Below are 15,451 nucleotides of genomic sequence, written 5' to 3'. Positions count from 1 at the left end.
GGAAAAAGATGCCTGAGGTCATTTTAGGCAGACAAGATGTTTCCCAACTTGGCAACTGGACGGAAGGAATTAAGACCAAGACTAGGTTCATCTGAAAAAACGTCAAATAGTCAAATACACCCAGTAATGCACGAGTGTGAGAAAGTTATGAAAGAATATTTTATTTTTGGGTAAACTATTCCTTTCATTTCAAGTCTTTGGTGCAGCGTTTCCACATACCAACTACAAACAGACAAAAAAAACTACAAAATGCATTTCCAAGTTCTCTCAGTGAGCAATAAAAGTCAGCCAGCATCACTTCATGAGTTCTTTAACCACCTGCTGGAGATGGCGGGAAACTGTGAGCGGTGCTGAGTAATGATTGGAGAACAGCTGTTTCAGTCTTTATCAGGGATCAAACGGGGTGAGCTTTGAAGCCCGCGCAGCTTCCTCTATTTGATTATGAGCGAACGGGATTGATGCTCGGCTTCGAAAGAGCGCGTGAGGATACGGGCCCTCGGGCTAGAGAGGAACGGGGAAGTTTATTCTCAATTTCAAAGAGAATTGTGTGCATTGCAGCCTCTCAATATTTCTGTGGTGACGAGCTCTTCAACTCATCTAAGATGGAGGAATGGAGAGAAAGAGTAGTCTCATTAGCTTCTGGGATGCATCGGCTTTCACCTGAACAGCTACACAGAGAAAAGTTTCCAGAATATTCTTCAAAGTAAAGTAAGCCAAACGACATAGATAATTACTTTAAAACAGACTTAAGGAGCACACTAGACTTTAAGAACACTAGACCCCACAATGAACATTGGAAACAGAATGTGATGTTACATATTCGTGCTGGTTTCTAAAAATGGAATAAAAGAAGACAAGAAAAAGCCCAATATAATAAATATATATAATATATAATAAACTATATGCACTTAAAAAAAGGTGCTTCAAAAGGTCAAAAGCGTCCTATTGAATAACTTTTTGGTTCCCTAAAGAACCTTTAACATCTTAACAACCTTTCTGTTTTACAAAAGGTTCTTTGTGGTGAAAAAAAGGTTCTTCAGATTATAAAAAAAGAGATGGTTGATGTAATGTTTTTTGTGGAACCAAAAATAGTTCTTCAATGGCATCGCTGTGAAAAAACCTTTTAAGCATTTGGTATCACTCCGTAGATGTGGGTAGGTTTCTTAAAAACTGCATCATTTTGAATAAACAGCTGAGATAATTAACGTTCTTTGTGAAAGAATCCGCCCAGATTCCACTAGGAACAATCATTAAAAACCGCTAAAACATATACGTTCTAGGTTCTGGGATTCTGTACTTTTTCCCAAAGGTGTGTAATAGCGCCACCTGCTGTAAAACAGTACAAACACTGATTGCCGTAATAACTCGTCTTTAGCAGGGATCCGTTTTTTTTAAATGACGAGATAACTCGTCAATGGCGGTGAAAGAGTTAACTACACAACACAATCTCAGCCAAAAATAGCATATTTAGTTAAACAAATCTTTAACAAATGTTAATTTATTATTTGATTTGATTTACTAGCGACGTGGAGGGGTATTTTGGACCAATGAGATTCCACTGTTGGGTGGAGCTATCATAAGACACGCCAAATAAGGAGATACACCTAGAGTACAATATTGATTAAAATCACAGCTGGTTCAGACCTAAACCCATGTTCGTTAAAGTATTGTAATGTTGTCCATTGTTCCTACTGTACATGCTGCAAATATGATAAAAAACAACCATAAAAGCCACTCACTCTTAAATTAAGAATACTCTGTAGCTATCTCTAGCGATTAGCTCAATTGGTCTTCAGCTGTTTATGACGGTCACAAATGCGTCCATATGTATAACACCTCCGACTATCCGTTTTGTAGCAGCCATTGCTTTTTACAGCACATATAAATGTTACTGAGAGGAGCGTGGGGCAGTAAAGGCTGCTGAGAGCACTCATGGGGGTTACTATAACAGTGAAGGTGATAATCGGGGCCCCTAGCAGCCGTGGAGGACGGAGCCAGTCGATTAAAACTCTCAGCCCTCCGCTATAAATCTCAGTCGTCCTCAGGGACTATATTAATGCATGTGTGGAAACAGGTGGATACCTTCCTTTCTTCACACGTTTTTTAGTTGGTTTTCATTGTAAATTTCACTGGCGTTGCAGAAAGTGTTGTCGTGGGTTTGCAGAAGCGCAACAAAATGAAAACGTTGCGCAACCTGTCTACTGGGATGCAAACAAAATGCTATTGGCTGCAAAAAAAGTACTTCGATATGTCCCACCCAGAAGAAAGTCAAATTGTTTGTTTAGCCAGTTCTTTATGCATCAAGGCCTGCTGATACTATACATACACAGAAACTTCACCTCAGATTCTCGAGAGGACGATGTCAACAGTCCTTAGATTTCACTACCTTTTATAGAGGAAGACTGTCAATAGCGTAGGGAAAGTAAAGTTCAGTGTATTTCAGCTCAAGGACTCCATTAAGTACCTGTCGTGGTTGTGACATTTATTCGTTGACTTACGGAGGAATATTCAGCACCTGCTGTTTGTACAGGAGAGGTGTTGACCGTTAAACCAACAGAGTAACCAGAATACATGGAGAACTAGAGGAAAAGGGTCAAATCAGGAACGGTGGGTGAGGGGGTGAAGGGCTGTTAGAAGTACTTCAGGTTACTTTAATGCACCTTCAGTCGTTTGGCTTTTAGTTTGAATGTCAGTAAAAAAAACACACAAAAAGGCCAACGTAATCATCACAGAAGCTTAGAAGAGATCAGAATCTCACAAAAAATGTTATTAATGCATTTTAGAAAATAAGGCCTATTCCTAATTCTAGTAAGATGCTTTTTTACTTTGTTTTAATGATATTTTTCATCCAGTTCCGTAACATGGAAAATCTGTAATGCTGTAATGCTTTTAGTTATATATAAAGATAAACATTCTGAAGTTTTCATACAATTATGTTATCCTGAGTTTAATTCACTCCCGTTTTGTATAATTATTGGAGTAGGTTACAATCAAATTGAAAATTCTGTCTTCTTTCTCTTGTCATTTCTAACCTGTATTACTTTTTTTCTTCGGTAGAACACAAAAGAAGATATTTTGAAACATGTTGGTAACATAACAGCACAGCAAGACGACTCTTTTCTATTGTCACCAATGCACGCAAATGGGGGACTGTTAACAACATTTTTCAAAATATCTGTGTTCTGAGGAAGACCTTCATTTTGAAGATGAACTACTCCTTTAATGACAATCAGGAAATTAAAAAAGTTAAGTTAACTTGACATTTTATGAATATTTATCGGATGTCATTTTCCCCGCTGCGGTAAAAGAATAATGATATGTTTACAGTATTGAATTACAGTAATGAGAAGATGCACTCGTGTGGGCATTTGATGAAGATAGAAAAAGAGAACAAGCATAAAGTGTAACTTTGTGTAAAGTTCAATGCCATCCCAAACACACATACTTCAGGAACTGGAAATATCTGGTTTTACCCGGAATCTGAAATAAAGGTCCAGCTTAATTTATTATGCTCTTAGGCAGATTCACACACCAGGGGCGTTGCTAGACCTAAAGCTCTACTGGGGAACAGGCCCCTGTTACTTTTTCAATCACTTTTTCTTAAAAACCTACTGTGTGCAAGAAGTATGCAACACGATGCACTTTAAACTTTACTGGGTTAAACCACTATTCATAAAGTCCAGCAATACGGGGAAGGCAAACCGTATGTATTTAAAAATATTAAAGTATCTTCAACATAATTGACATACACTTTGTTAACATGGTTGCATGCACAATATGGAAATAATGAAAGCAGAGAGAAGTTTTATTGTTTCACATCTGCATTCATTTCACAATGATAACAATCAATAATTACATCTTTTCAAGAATTTACAATTACAGTATTTCAAGAAACCAGTCATTTTATGGCTTCAACTAATATCAAGAGCATTTTATCTTAAATAAAAAACAATATTTTCGAGTTTCACAGCCCAGTCCAAAAAAAGTTGGTTCGTTTTTTAACCAACAGTACTGCATAAACTGTAAAGCACATAGTTAGCTCAGCCTTAGTTACTACCAACTTGTTATGTAATGTCCTAAACTAGAGCTAGTAAACCAAATATAATTAAATTTCTTCAAGTAAAGAACACAAATGTTTTTCTAAGCAACAATGCAATTTTACAGACATGACAAGGGTCTTCCCGAGACATTTTCCTATGTCTGAGACCTGACTGGCTCGGGATGTACAGTAATTTGTTTACCAAGTCTTACCTCCCTCAAACTCAACCTCTCCTTACTGCTTCCGTTTCCCTGTTTTGCACAAACAAATTCTGACGTCCATCTACAGGGGAAATGAATGATCGAGTTATTATTATTTATGATGCTCAATATTATTTAGATACTTTAGTTTCGTCATCTTTCCATAGCCTACATCAGTCGTGTCTTTTCACCCTTGGGTGCCTGTGTGCTGCAGTTGTTCCAAGGAAATTCACAGATGCGCAAACATAGATTTATGCGCGGACATATTATGCAAGTTTGTGTTTTTGGACCGGTTAAAGTGCACGACTGCTTCTATGTTACAAGAGTCAATATATGTTACTACGTTGCATATAGATCAGTTTTTGCAGCTATTATCAATGTAAATGATACATGGATAAATAAAGTAAATTGTTAAAACTTAAACTTGAAATTTATACTGGGCCACAGTTGCTTTGCTTTTTTAGTCATCTATGCCTAAATATATTTACCACTTACAATGGTAAATTCAATAGTTTTGTAAATTTGTGCAATTTCTATATTATAAAAATGTTTTTTGTGCAAAAAGGATTGCAATTACCTTATATAGTTTTGATATGGTTTAATTTTACTTGTGTTATTTAATTCAACACAATATAACTTTGAAACGGGCATGTGCAATTTTTTTGTGCTATTTTTTACATTTAACTAATTCATTTTATTGAGTTTTGGCCAGAAAATAACAAAATTTGACTAACATGAAAATTTTAAACAAATAAATACAGTTAATCTGCAATATATCATGGTCTTCCAAAAATCTTTTAATATTTTGACTGGCAAAAGCCTTCACGAAAATAAAATGAATCACAACCTAAAGTCATAAAAACACAACATATCCATTAACGGTTGCTCACAAATAAATTCAGAATTCTTTCCACAGCCACATCAAGCTAAGCACCATCAAATTATGGCAATCTCCATTTTCTCGAACTTTGCCGTAATTTAGAACATGTCGAAAATTGGTAAATGAGAAAGCGTCCAATTATTACATTTGCACCATACAAAACACCATTAGATGTTCTTTGAGAAGATAATTGTGTCCTAAATGGCCCTCTTCACAGTGAGATGGTAAGTAAATGTTTGTTTGTTACCTTTTTGTACAGGTTGAGTGTTTTACCTTTTTGAAGAGGATGAGTCACTGATTTGTGAGTCTTTATATAGTCCGTGAAATTGTAGCATTATTCCTGTACACACTGTAATGACTAGTGTTTTCTCAAAGAAAACTGCTAATGCTTATTGTTTAATATTTTACTTGTCATAGTGGTGTGGACATCTGCAACCGTTTGCGTGATTTCAAACAAACTTGAATATATTGTAGTGTCCATGACTACTAAACGGAGTCAAAAGTGATGCTGTTAGCATGTGTGTTGAATTGGCTACAAAGTGGGGATTTTGTCACTTACACATTCTTAAAACTGATTGTTTGAAATGAATGTCTCATTTGGGTGTAACAAGTTCTCAAAAATTCACAAACTTTCATAGCTACACACACTTCTAAACATGAAACGGATAAACTAGCATGTGACGTAGTTTAGTCTAGCTTTAATGAAGTGCATGAGAGAGAGAGAGAGCTTATATTAATTGAATGTTATTGTAAGGGAGAGGTCCATGCACCCTACTGGGAAAATCCCATTAGTAGCCAGTGAGATTTAATCGGCCTGTATGAAATTATTAAAAACCTCAGTGAATTGCTCTATTCCACACCATCAAAGGTGATCCCCGCCTGTACAAGTAGTCCGCTGGGAAATCCTGTGGCCTGCGTCTGCATACGTACACAAAAAGAGCGGACGCCTTGCAGACCCTGAGGGTAAAATGATTAAAACATGTCCAATCACACGCAACATGTGCAAAACACAAAGCGTGCTCTCTGCCTTGGTGGAAGTTGCCATGGAAACCCATGTCGCACATTAGCGAGAGATGGTGACGTCGGCAAACGGTTGCGGCGATCTGCATTACTCATCATGGTATCTGTCGTGTCCAAGAGACTCGCACAGATGAAATGAGAATCCATGCGTTAATATGCTTTGTGTTTAACCATTTATTTTCATGTTTTGCTTGGTAACACATTTCCAAAAGAGAAAAGTTCAAATCATTCCCAAACATTGCAACACACGTCTCCTGGAAATTCTGTAGAATTTGAGTGACGTCTGATACATACATATAATAATAAAACGAATGTAAATGAATCTTGAATGCACTGCAAGTTGCATTGGTTTAAAGCATCTGCATAAATGTAATTATTTTTTTTGTGCTCCAGGAGTGTGTTAAAGAGTCAGAATCTCAAAAACTGAATAAAACACACCATGCACTTTATGATGTTTATAGAAAGCTATTGACACTATTCTATAATGCTCATTGTGGATAGGGATGCTCCGATCCACCTTTTTTGCTTCCGATACCGATTCCGATACCTGAGATTCAGTATTGGCCGATACCGAGTACCGATCCGATACTAAGGTAACATTTTTAAAGAGCACAATTACTTAATAAACTGTGTGCATTGCTGTGCAAGACATCAAGCTCGACTTAACATTAATTTCCTGACCCCGTAAAACAAAATAACAAACAAATGATTCACAAATTTTGTGAATTATTTATTAAACCAGCAAAATAAAACAAAATGTTCACTATCTTAAACTTGAAATTCAAAATTAAAGTGCAAATTAAGCAGCTGAATAAAAAAACAGCTTCACTAGCTTGATAAACAGGTATAAATTAATGGAAACAAAATCTCTGAATAACTGTTATGTGCAAATATAATTAAAAAAATCAATGCACAATAAACAATAAAGCAGCTGAAATTGAGCAAAAAAGCAATAGCTTCACTGCTTTAGATATTCAAACAGGAATCAGCTCTTTTTAATGCTTTAGTCATTAAAGCAAAGTCCACTAAACTAAGCTAAAGTTTAGTGGAAATCAAATTTAACATCCAACACCGAAAGATAAACAAAACACTAGCTTCCCTAGCTTGTGCTGCACATGTAAAAATAAACGGAAAAAGATATAATAGTTTAGTCGGTGCAAATAGAAATTTAAAGTCAAATTATCCCCAAAACTCACCGCATTAACATCTTTATTTTTTTCGTATACATGTTTGCAGACTTTTTGGTACAGTTCAGGTCTCAGTTACGCTTCACAATGTCGTACCGAGGCTCCAGGTGGTTTATAAGGAGTCTGAAGACATTGTTCGCAACGACGGACAGCGGTTGCAAATCCATTACCATGAAATTCAGTATGCTTTCAGTGATTTTCGCTGCTTTCACACTACTAGATGGAAATTTCTGGATTCTTTCCGCTGTCTCCTCCAAAGTTATCTGCTTCGTACCGTCTCGTTTTAGTTTCTTCAGCTTATTGAACTCGGCGTGCTTAAATTAGTAGTATTATAATGAACAGCTTTATCACCACCCCTCGGAACATTTACTTCTCATGTATTGCAAACAGCGGTGTAACTTGTTGGCGTAGCTGTTCTAAAGTAAATCTAAATGGCAGATATTTTTTGTCGCTCCATGCTGTTCGCTGCTCAATGTAAGCTATGTTCGCTTGTTCACGCACACTACGTAAAGAGCACGTTGCTAGCGTATGATGTCACACGCTTCGCAAAGCACAGCCACGAGAGTGTTTAAGCGCCGGTGTCTCCAGGAACTTTTACATCGCCTAGCAGAAATTTTATGTAAGCTAGATCGGGTATCGGTGCAATTTTTTCACCGATACCCGATCTAGAATTTTATTCAGTATCGACGCCGATTTCCGATACAAATATCGGATCGGAGCATCCCTAATTGTGGATAGACTATCACATGTGTAGATGTGAAGCAGTGTAGCAGTCAAAGTCGACAAGACCAAGAAAATCTCTGATAGTGTTTAGAACTGAAGGACAATTGAGCGTAGCGGCCACATTGCCCAGTGACAATTTCAGTGCTTTTCCAGTTGTCAAAAACCTGACAGAAAAACACCATACTCCAACAGACTGGGTTACATCCCGAACTGAACTCAAACCAACAAACCCCAACACATAAAACACTGAGAGGAAGTCATGATGTAGAACCTCTCAAATATAACATTTAAAGCTTGAGCACATGGGTGTAGATGAGCTCACACCGGCCCAGGATGGAGGCTCCATCCCCGAACGAATCGGAAAAATTTAAGCATTTTAGGCCGAGCGGACGTCAACCTGTTCGCATCGGAGGAAAATGCCCACTGCCTGTTGCACTTCTCAAGACAGAACAACGCCCTAACCCAGAGCTGGTCGTCTCGCCATCTTTATGCTTTTCCCCCCATAGCCCGGCTGCTGCAGGTGATCAGGAGGATTGAGAAGGACAATTGCACAGTAATGCTGGTCACCCCTCGCTGGCCGAACCAACCATGGTTCCCCGAGTTGATCCGGATGCTGTCCACAGCCCTTTGCAGGATTCCGCTGAAGAGAACCCTGGGATCCCCGCCCCGAGCTGTGAAACCTACATGTATGGCCCCTCGACGGGAGTCTCTTCCCATCCTGAGAGGTGTTTTAACTACAATAACCAAGGCCAGAGTACCTTTCACAAGGCAACTTTACTCGCAAAAATGGGTTATTTTCACTGGCTTGTGCAAAACGAGGTGCATAGACCAGTTGACCTGTGAGATAGTTCACATTCTCTCTGTTCTCCAAGAGTTGCCAAACTCTTCATATTTACATGAAGTTTATGTTAAGGAACACATTTACCAGCAAATTGCGCATAGACGGATTACTTTTTATTTTCATGCATAATTAATGTCTTATGAATAATTAATAAAAACTTGCTTATACATCATGGATTCGCTTTTTTGGGGCAATTGACAATTGACTGTTGGGATTGACAGTTCTAAATAGTAACAGTATGAGTTTTTAAGGCCTTTTTAGGAAAAAATTTTTAAAAAATTGTGTGTCAGTAAAAGGTTTGAAATTAATGATTTTAAACATGTCATGGTTTTAATGAATAAAAAGGAAATTGAAACCAAGATTTCGGGAGAATCATCCATACCAATGGTATGGGCTTCTTTTATATCGCTTTTTGCTTTAATCTGATTTAGACGGCCCCAGTCCCCATCCACTTTCATTTTGTTGGATAAACGTTTTCTTTTAGCGCCATAAAAAGAACCAGATAAATGAAGGACTTCTTCACAAAACGCTTTCATTCAGTCAAACTACTCCATCAGACAGATATTGTGCTATTAGTGCTGACCAAAACATCAATACAGTTGACACTTTACACCCGTCCTCTGTAGCACAACGAATAAAAGAGCCCATCCATTTTGTGTGATCACATTTCAATGTTAACAAGAAGACAGAATAATCACCTCCACCGCATCTCGCCACAGGCAACAGGCAACACACACACACACACACACACACACACTACACGTTCATTCATTCACTGCAGGTTAGAATTGTGCACATGATTAATCTAATAGCTTTTTCTGCATCTGCAAATTTGAAACATTAGAAGCAAGGCCATATTTGGTTGTGAGGTCACGATTACTTAATAGAGCAAACCCAGTTTGTGTCTAGGGCACTGAAAGTGAACAATTCCAGTCTAGAACACAACTACGCTGTGTCAGGGATAGCACAGCATACATGTACTACTCGTGATAAATTTGAGCAATTCACATTGTACAAATTCATAGCCAACCTTTAAAATAATAACGAACTATCATGGCGAAAATGAACAAATGAAGGCGGAGAAAAAAATCTACAAATTATCGTTCAGCTGTGCCGACTGTTTCACGATATGACGAATTAACGTTCAGGAAAAAACTACAATGTATCGTAGAGCTGTGGCGACTGCTTCCTATTATGACATCTGTGTAACCCAATTATTGGTTAATATTTCAAATTTCTGCTCAAAACAACCTTATGTGTTTTTATTCTTAATACTGCGCTTTCAGCATTAAGCTTTCATATGCTCTTCGTTTTAAATCTGATGAGACTATTTTTCGGTAACAGAAAATTCCAAATATTGTAATACTATCGTGACTGTATCGTATCAAATCGTGGGTAGTTGGTTTTATTACTCCCTGATAGTATTTCATTTCGAACAGCTTGCGTCAGCCAAAAAGAAAGAGCACAGACAGACGGTTTCACCACGCTGACGGCTTGAGCTTTTACGCACAAACATTTATTCTTTTAATAATACATGTGTACAGACACTTTAAACACACTTGCATACCCCACTTAAGACTCAATGTAAACAATCATTGCTTCACTCAACCCTAGCAGATAAACAGATGACACCAAGCTACCAGAAAATGGTGTAAAATTACATCTAGACAAGCACTGTTAACTGTCACAATGGAATAGGATCTGCCACGATCACATTTTAAAAGTACAGTATGATGAGAAAAAATTGAAGTTGGAATAGTTCCAGCTGAGTTGATTCAATGATTCATAAAGTGGAAAAAATGACTCAGTGGCCTGACGCAGGAATCAAGGCTATACAGGACCCTTGAAAAAAGTTCTGACTGTGTAACACGTAATATGCTGCGATACGGTATTACACAGTGGTGTTACAATAAGCTGTGCTCACTAGGGCTGTTCAACAATAAATTGTGTTTAATCGCATCCAGAATTAAAGTCTTTGTTTACATATTAATATATGTATATGTTCTGTGCAGATTTTTTTATTTTTTTATTTTGTAAAATTACGAAAGAATAACAATATTTTTTAAATAAAATTTAAATTACAGATTTACAACATCTCGTACGATTTGTAACTGAATGAAAAACATGAATAGGTATGTAATAGAAATATAAAACGAGTAAAAAAATTTGTGGTGGGCCGTTAACGCCGTTAACGTGTTGCATTAACGTGAGACTCTTATCGCGCGATAAAAAAAATGTCGCCGTTAATCTATTCTCAAAGTGGGGATGGGAGCTGGGTCTAAACTACGCAAGCTATGATGACTTTCACCTTGATATTTTAGCACGGATGTATAGAGAACGAGATTTTTCAACTCGCGTGATTCGCGCAATTCGCATCATTCGCGCCGCCTCATCATCTCATGACCAGGGCTTCATTCGGGCGATTCGCGCCGCAAGTAGGTCTTTCGCGTCTTTGCATTGACTTAACATGTAAATAACTTGCGCTTGACGTGCCATTCGCATTTGGTCTGAAAACAACATAACGTGGTAATTTCACAGTAACATCAAACGTGACGTGCTAACATGGATGCAGCTTTGAAGCCGCCGGGTTGCTTCACCACTAAAAAAAATCCAACATAGTTTTCCCCCCCAAAAATCCCCAAAATGATCGAGGTATCTCATGCTATGATATATCTTTACACTGGGCATGTGATAGTATTGCATGTTTAGTAACATAATTTTGTTACTAACTGCGACAGGTGCGACAAGCTTGTTCTTAATGGGTTTGTTACGACTCGCTGCGCTGCATCCAGTGTGGACAATATGTGAAATTATAATGGGATCTTAGGCGTTTCTAATGTCTATTGTCGTGTCGCGCCTGTCAAGTCTGGTGTAGACACGGTGGAAAAATTCCCCTGTTGTACTCTTATAAACTTTAAATTCTAATTTAAATAATTCAAAAAATAATATATGTCAATCAACTATTTCAAACTGATTCAAATGCAATAGAGCTCAAATGTAAAGAACAAGAATAACGAATCAGAACATTATTATAAAATGTATAATATGTGACCTCTGTCTTACTATAACAGAGCCCAAAGTCTCTCCCATCTTTGTTTCAGTCATACTGTCATTGATCTGAACGGGAATGTTAATGCATAGCTCTCACTTGGTTTCAACCGACATTTTTAACCAAGACTGAGGAACTCCCTAGCAACAAGAAACAGACAGATTCATTCCCATTCAACAGCGCAAGGCAGGTCAAAATTCCTTGTATGGCTTTACTTCACTTCCTCCCTTGTAAGAACAGCAGTGTTTCTACAGCAAGCTGCGGATGCTAAGAGTCTTCATCCACGTGAAAGCGGGTGCGAGCCAACGAGGGATTACAAACATGCTCAAGCTCACGTGTGTGTGTGCGTGCGTGCGTGTGTGTGTGTAGTTTCCTAATCACATAATAAATACAGCATCGGCCAGGAGAAGCAGATCAACCCAGGCCTTTTGCTATACACTATAAATAACAACTAAAGACTCCTCGACCGCGGAAACTCATCGCATAGCGGCAAACAATCACAGTCAACTTTTCTGTCAATGCACTGTTGTACAATTATGATTTTACCCATAATTCAGTTTAAAACTCCATGTTTTTGTGGTGTAAAAGAGCTTCATATATTTGTAGAAAGGGCATGTATTAAAGGGCATGATGGCATAAGACACATTAGGTGTGTTGCAATTCTTGCCACCATGCTGAATAGATCAGGCAGACAGGTGGTATAAAAGCGCAGACACAAAGGAAAGCGGTAGTTGAAATCCTACTGTGTGATCTATGAGGAACAAACTGAATCCCGTAGCTTTTGCATGTGAACCGACACGGCTGAAAGAACAAACTGGTGCCCTTCATTTAATAAACCAGGTCTCTGTTTTATACAGTGTGTGCGGTGGACCAAAACGTAGTTAGACACTTAAAAGGACAGTTCGCCTGAAAACAAAAATTAAAAATAATTTATACACCCTCATGTTATATTACTATTTACTCTGTGGAACACAACAGAAGATATTTCGAGTAATGTCTCTGTGGTTTTGTGCCCATACAATGGAAGTCAATGGGGGTCAGTGTTGTTAGGTAACAGACATTCTTCACAATATCTTCTTCTGTGTTCTGCAGAGGAAATAAAGTCATACAGGTACGAATTGACATGAGGGTGAGTAAATGATGAAATGTATTTCGTTTTTGAGTGTGCTATCCCTTTAAGTCACACATGAACTTGACAACTTCACAACATTCGGCACAAACAAATGGCGTTAGAGCTTTAATCATTTTTTTATTTCCTTTTTCTGAGTTTGCTTTGACTTTCAACCAGCTGGTATCAAGGTGACTTTGTAGCAGACGTATGAAATCAAATACCCTGAAGATCCCACAGGTGTCCTGGCGGAGGTACACGTCCAGGACCAACCACTAACCTTCTACCAAAGTCTAATGTAGATATCTATTGTAGAAGCCTACTTGGTTCATTATTTTATCTGATGCAATGATGTTGATATAGTACGGCTTAACCTAATACGTTTTGGGGTCACTCTGTTTAAAATATCAATAAATTAACAAACCAAGCAAATCATCCTTAGGCTCAGATGTAACACGATTAGATAATCTGCTCCAAAAACCAACACAATCATCCTAAAACACACAAAGTAAGCTCAGCAGCCGTGGGTGGAGAGGCTATAAGAGTATAACCGCTATTGTAATCATTTGGGGGTGGCAGATGGTCCGAAGCATGGTCCGAAACAGCGGAAAAGTGTTACATCACTTCTGCTCACAGAGATGTGGGGCTTTAAACTGCTGCCACAGATGTTCCAAGCACATGGTACGACTCAGATTCACAGAATAGACCATAAAATTTGTACATTTATATTTAAAAACACACCTTATATGAAACCATTTAAAATATGCATAAACAAAATAAATAATATTAAACATGAAACAGACGTTTTTAAAACGTTTTATAAACTGCGTTTTATCTTTACATAATATAAATCAATGTCCAATGTCAAAACTTACAAAAAAATACATTCACTGATCTGTCTTGTGTATGGCACCTGCTTTTCACTTCAGCAAAATGCGGACAAAAGTTCAAGTCATTGGGCAGGTAGTTTAAAAGCATAAATGTGGGAGTCAAGTTCACGGGCATGAATTCAGCTCCCCAACACACCCGAGCGGAAGGTTGCAAGGACAATTTGTTACAATGTTACCGGACGCACACAGCAACACAAACAAATCGATGACAAACGCAAGCACCTGCACAACACCACATACACATTAATACCTGATCAATGCACAACTTCTCGTCTCTTTAAAACGGAGGTTATACAGCAAAACCAATGCATGATCCGGTTGAATAAAAGCACCAACCTGTCTGTCCTTTTCCGAGGGTCTTTTCTAAGCGATACGGTCCCACGTAATTGGCATGTGGGGCTGTGTTGTTTTCTTTCGCAGACAATGACATTTTTCCCGTCTAAACACACGTTGCAGTTCTTGGGATCCGGCAATCCTCTTATAGCCGCGCTGCGCCCGAGGATGCCTCGCGCTTTACTCCAAAATAAAGATGTGGCTTTATTCTGCCCCTTTAACACCAGCAGTCTGCAGTTCGGGTGGGAAAGGGGCTGTTTAAACGTGTCCTCTCTCTCTTTTCCTTTTCACGGAGTGAACCGGGCGGCTTAAGATCCGACTGGCATCGCGGGGACTTGCGCGGCTGTGGAGTGGCCGGTGTGCGAATTCACGCACGCTACTACGGCGAAGGTGTCTTCATTAATATTCATGAGCTCGAGCGCGTGTCATTGGACGGTTACACACACACCTCGCCGCGTGTTGGATGTTCAGAAGAATGTAGTAAATATATGAAATTAAATTGTATTTAAAGTTAATAATCCACGATAACATGCTGTAGTTATATTCAATAATAAATTAAAAAACTGATATTGGGCTTAATAATATATTTAAAAAATAGCCTACTGAACAATTTGAAACGTGTTAAAACAGTACATTTATATTAAGGTAGGCTATGAAATTTAGTAAGACAAATAAATAAATACTTCAGATGTAATTTTAGGCTCTAATTGTATGAAATAAAAAATCAATGAAATGCAAACACAGACCTTGCAGTTTATTATAATTGTCGCTTATGAATAAATATTATTAAAAGCAAGTTCATGCTGAAAAATACTAAAACAGTCTTATATTTGTGTATCTGTCCATTCATCTTATAGATGAGCTCCATTCTCCATTGGATGGTGATCAAGCGACGTCAGCGCCACCTTATTAATATTAACAACCAAATCCTTCGTCGTAGTAGGATTGGTAATTTAGTGTTTGGAGGCGGGTCCGCAGTTGTTAATAAAGATTGAAGGGGAAACGCGCCAAACAGAGAGTGCGTCTGCGTGCCGCAACCAGGTCGCTGGTGCAGTCAACAGCTGATGGGTTCAGCTTGTTCCCAAAGAGCAGTTATGTGATGCTAAAGTCATTTAACATTAAAACACTACACTGTGTAATACTATGTTTGAATATATATAGCTAAATACAAAAAATTCACA

General features: G+C 38.1%; 1 protein-coding gene across 2 annotated transcripts in view; it reads right to left on the bottom strand.

The window, feature by feature from the left end:
• brsk2a (BR serine/threonine kinase 2a) overlaps positions 1 to 14,584 on the bottom strand; it is a 161,893-nt gene extending 147,309 nt beyond the window's left edge. For both annotated transcript variants that reach the window (XM_056740511.1, XM_056740512.1), the window contains exon 1: positions 14,274 to 14,584. In XM_056740511.1, coding sequence (XP_056596489.1) covers positions 14,274 to 14,367 — 94 coding nt within the window. In that variant the 5' untranslated portion in view covers positions 14,368 to 14,584. The remainder of the gene's footprint in view (positions 1 to 14,273) is intronic.
• Positions 14,585 to 15,451: the final 867 nt, after the last annotated feature.

The sequence above is a fragment of the Triplophysa dalaica genome, chromosome 24 (genome assembly GCF_015846415.1).
Source record: "Triplophysa dalaica isolate WHDGS20190420 chromosome 24, ASM1584641v1, whole genome shotgun sequence".
Classification (NCBI taxonomy): Eukaryota; Metazoa; Chordata; class Actinopteri; order Cypriniformes; family Nemacheilidae; genus Triplophysa; species Triplophysa dalaica.
The sequence above is the reverse complement of the archived record's forward strand: the minus strand, read 5'-3'. Positions and strand labels throughout refer to the sequence as shown.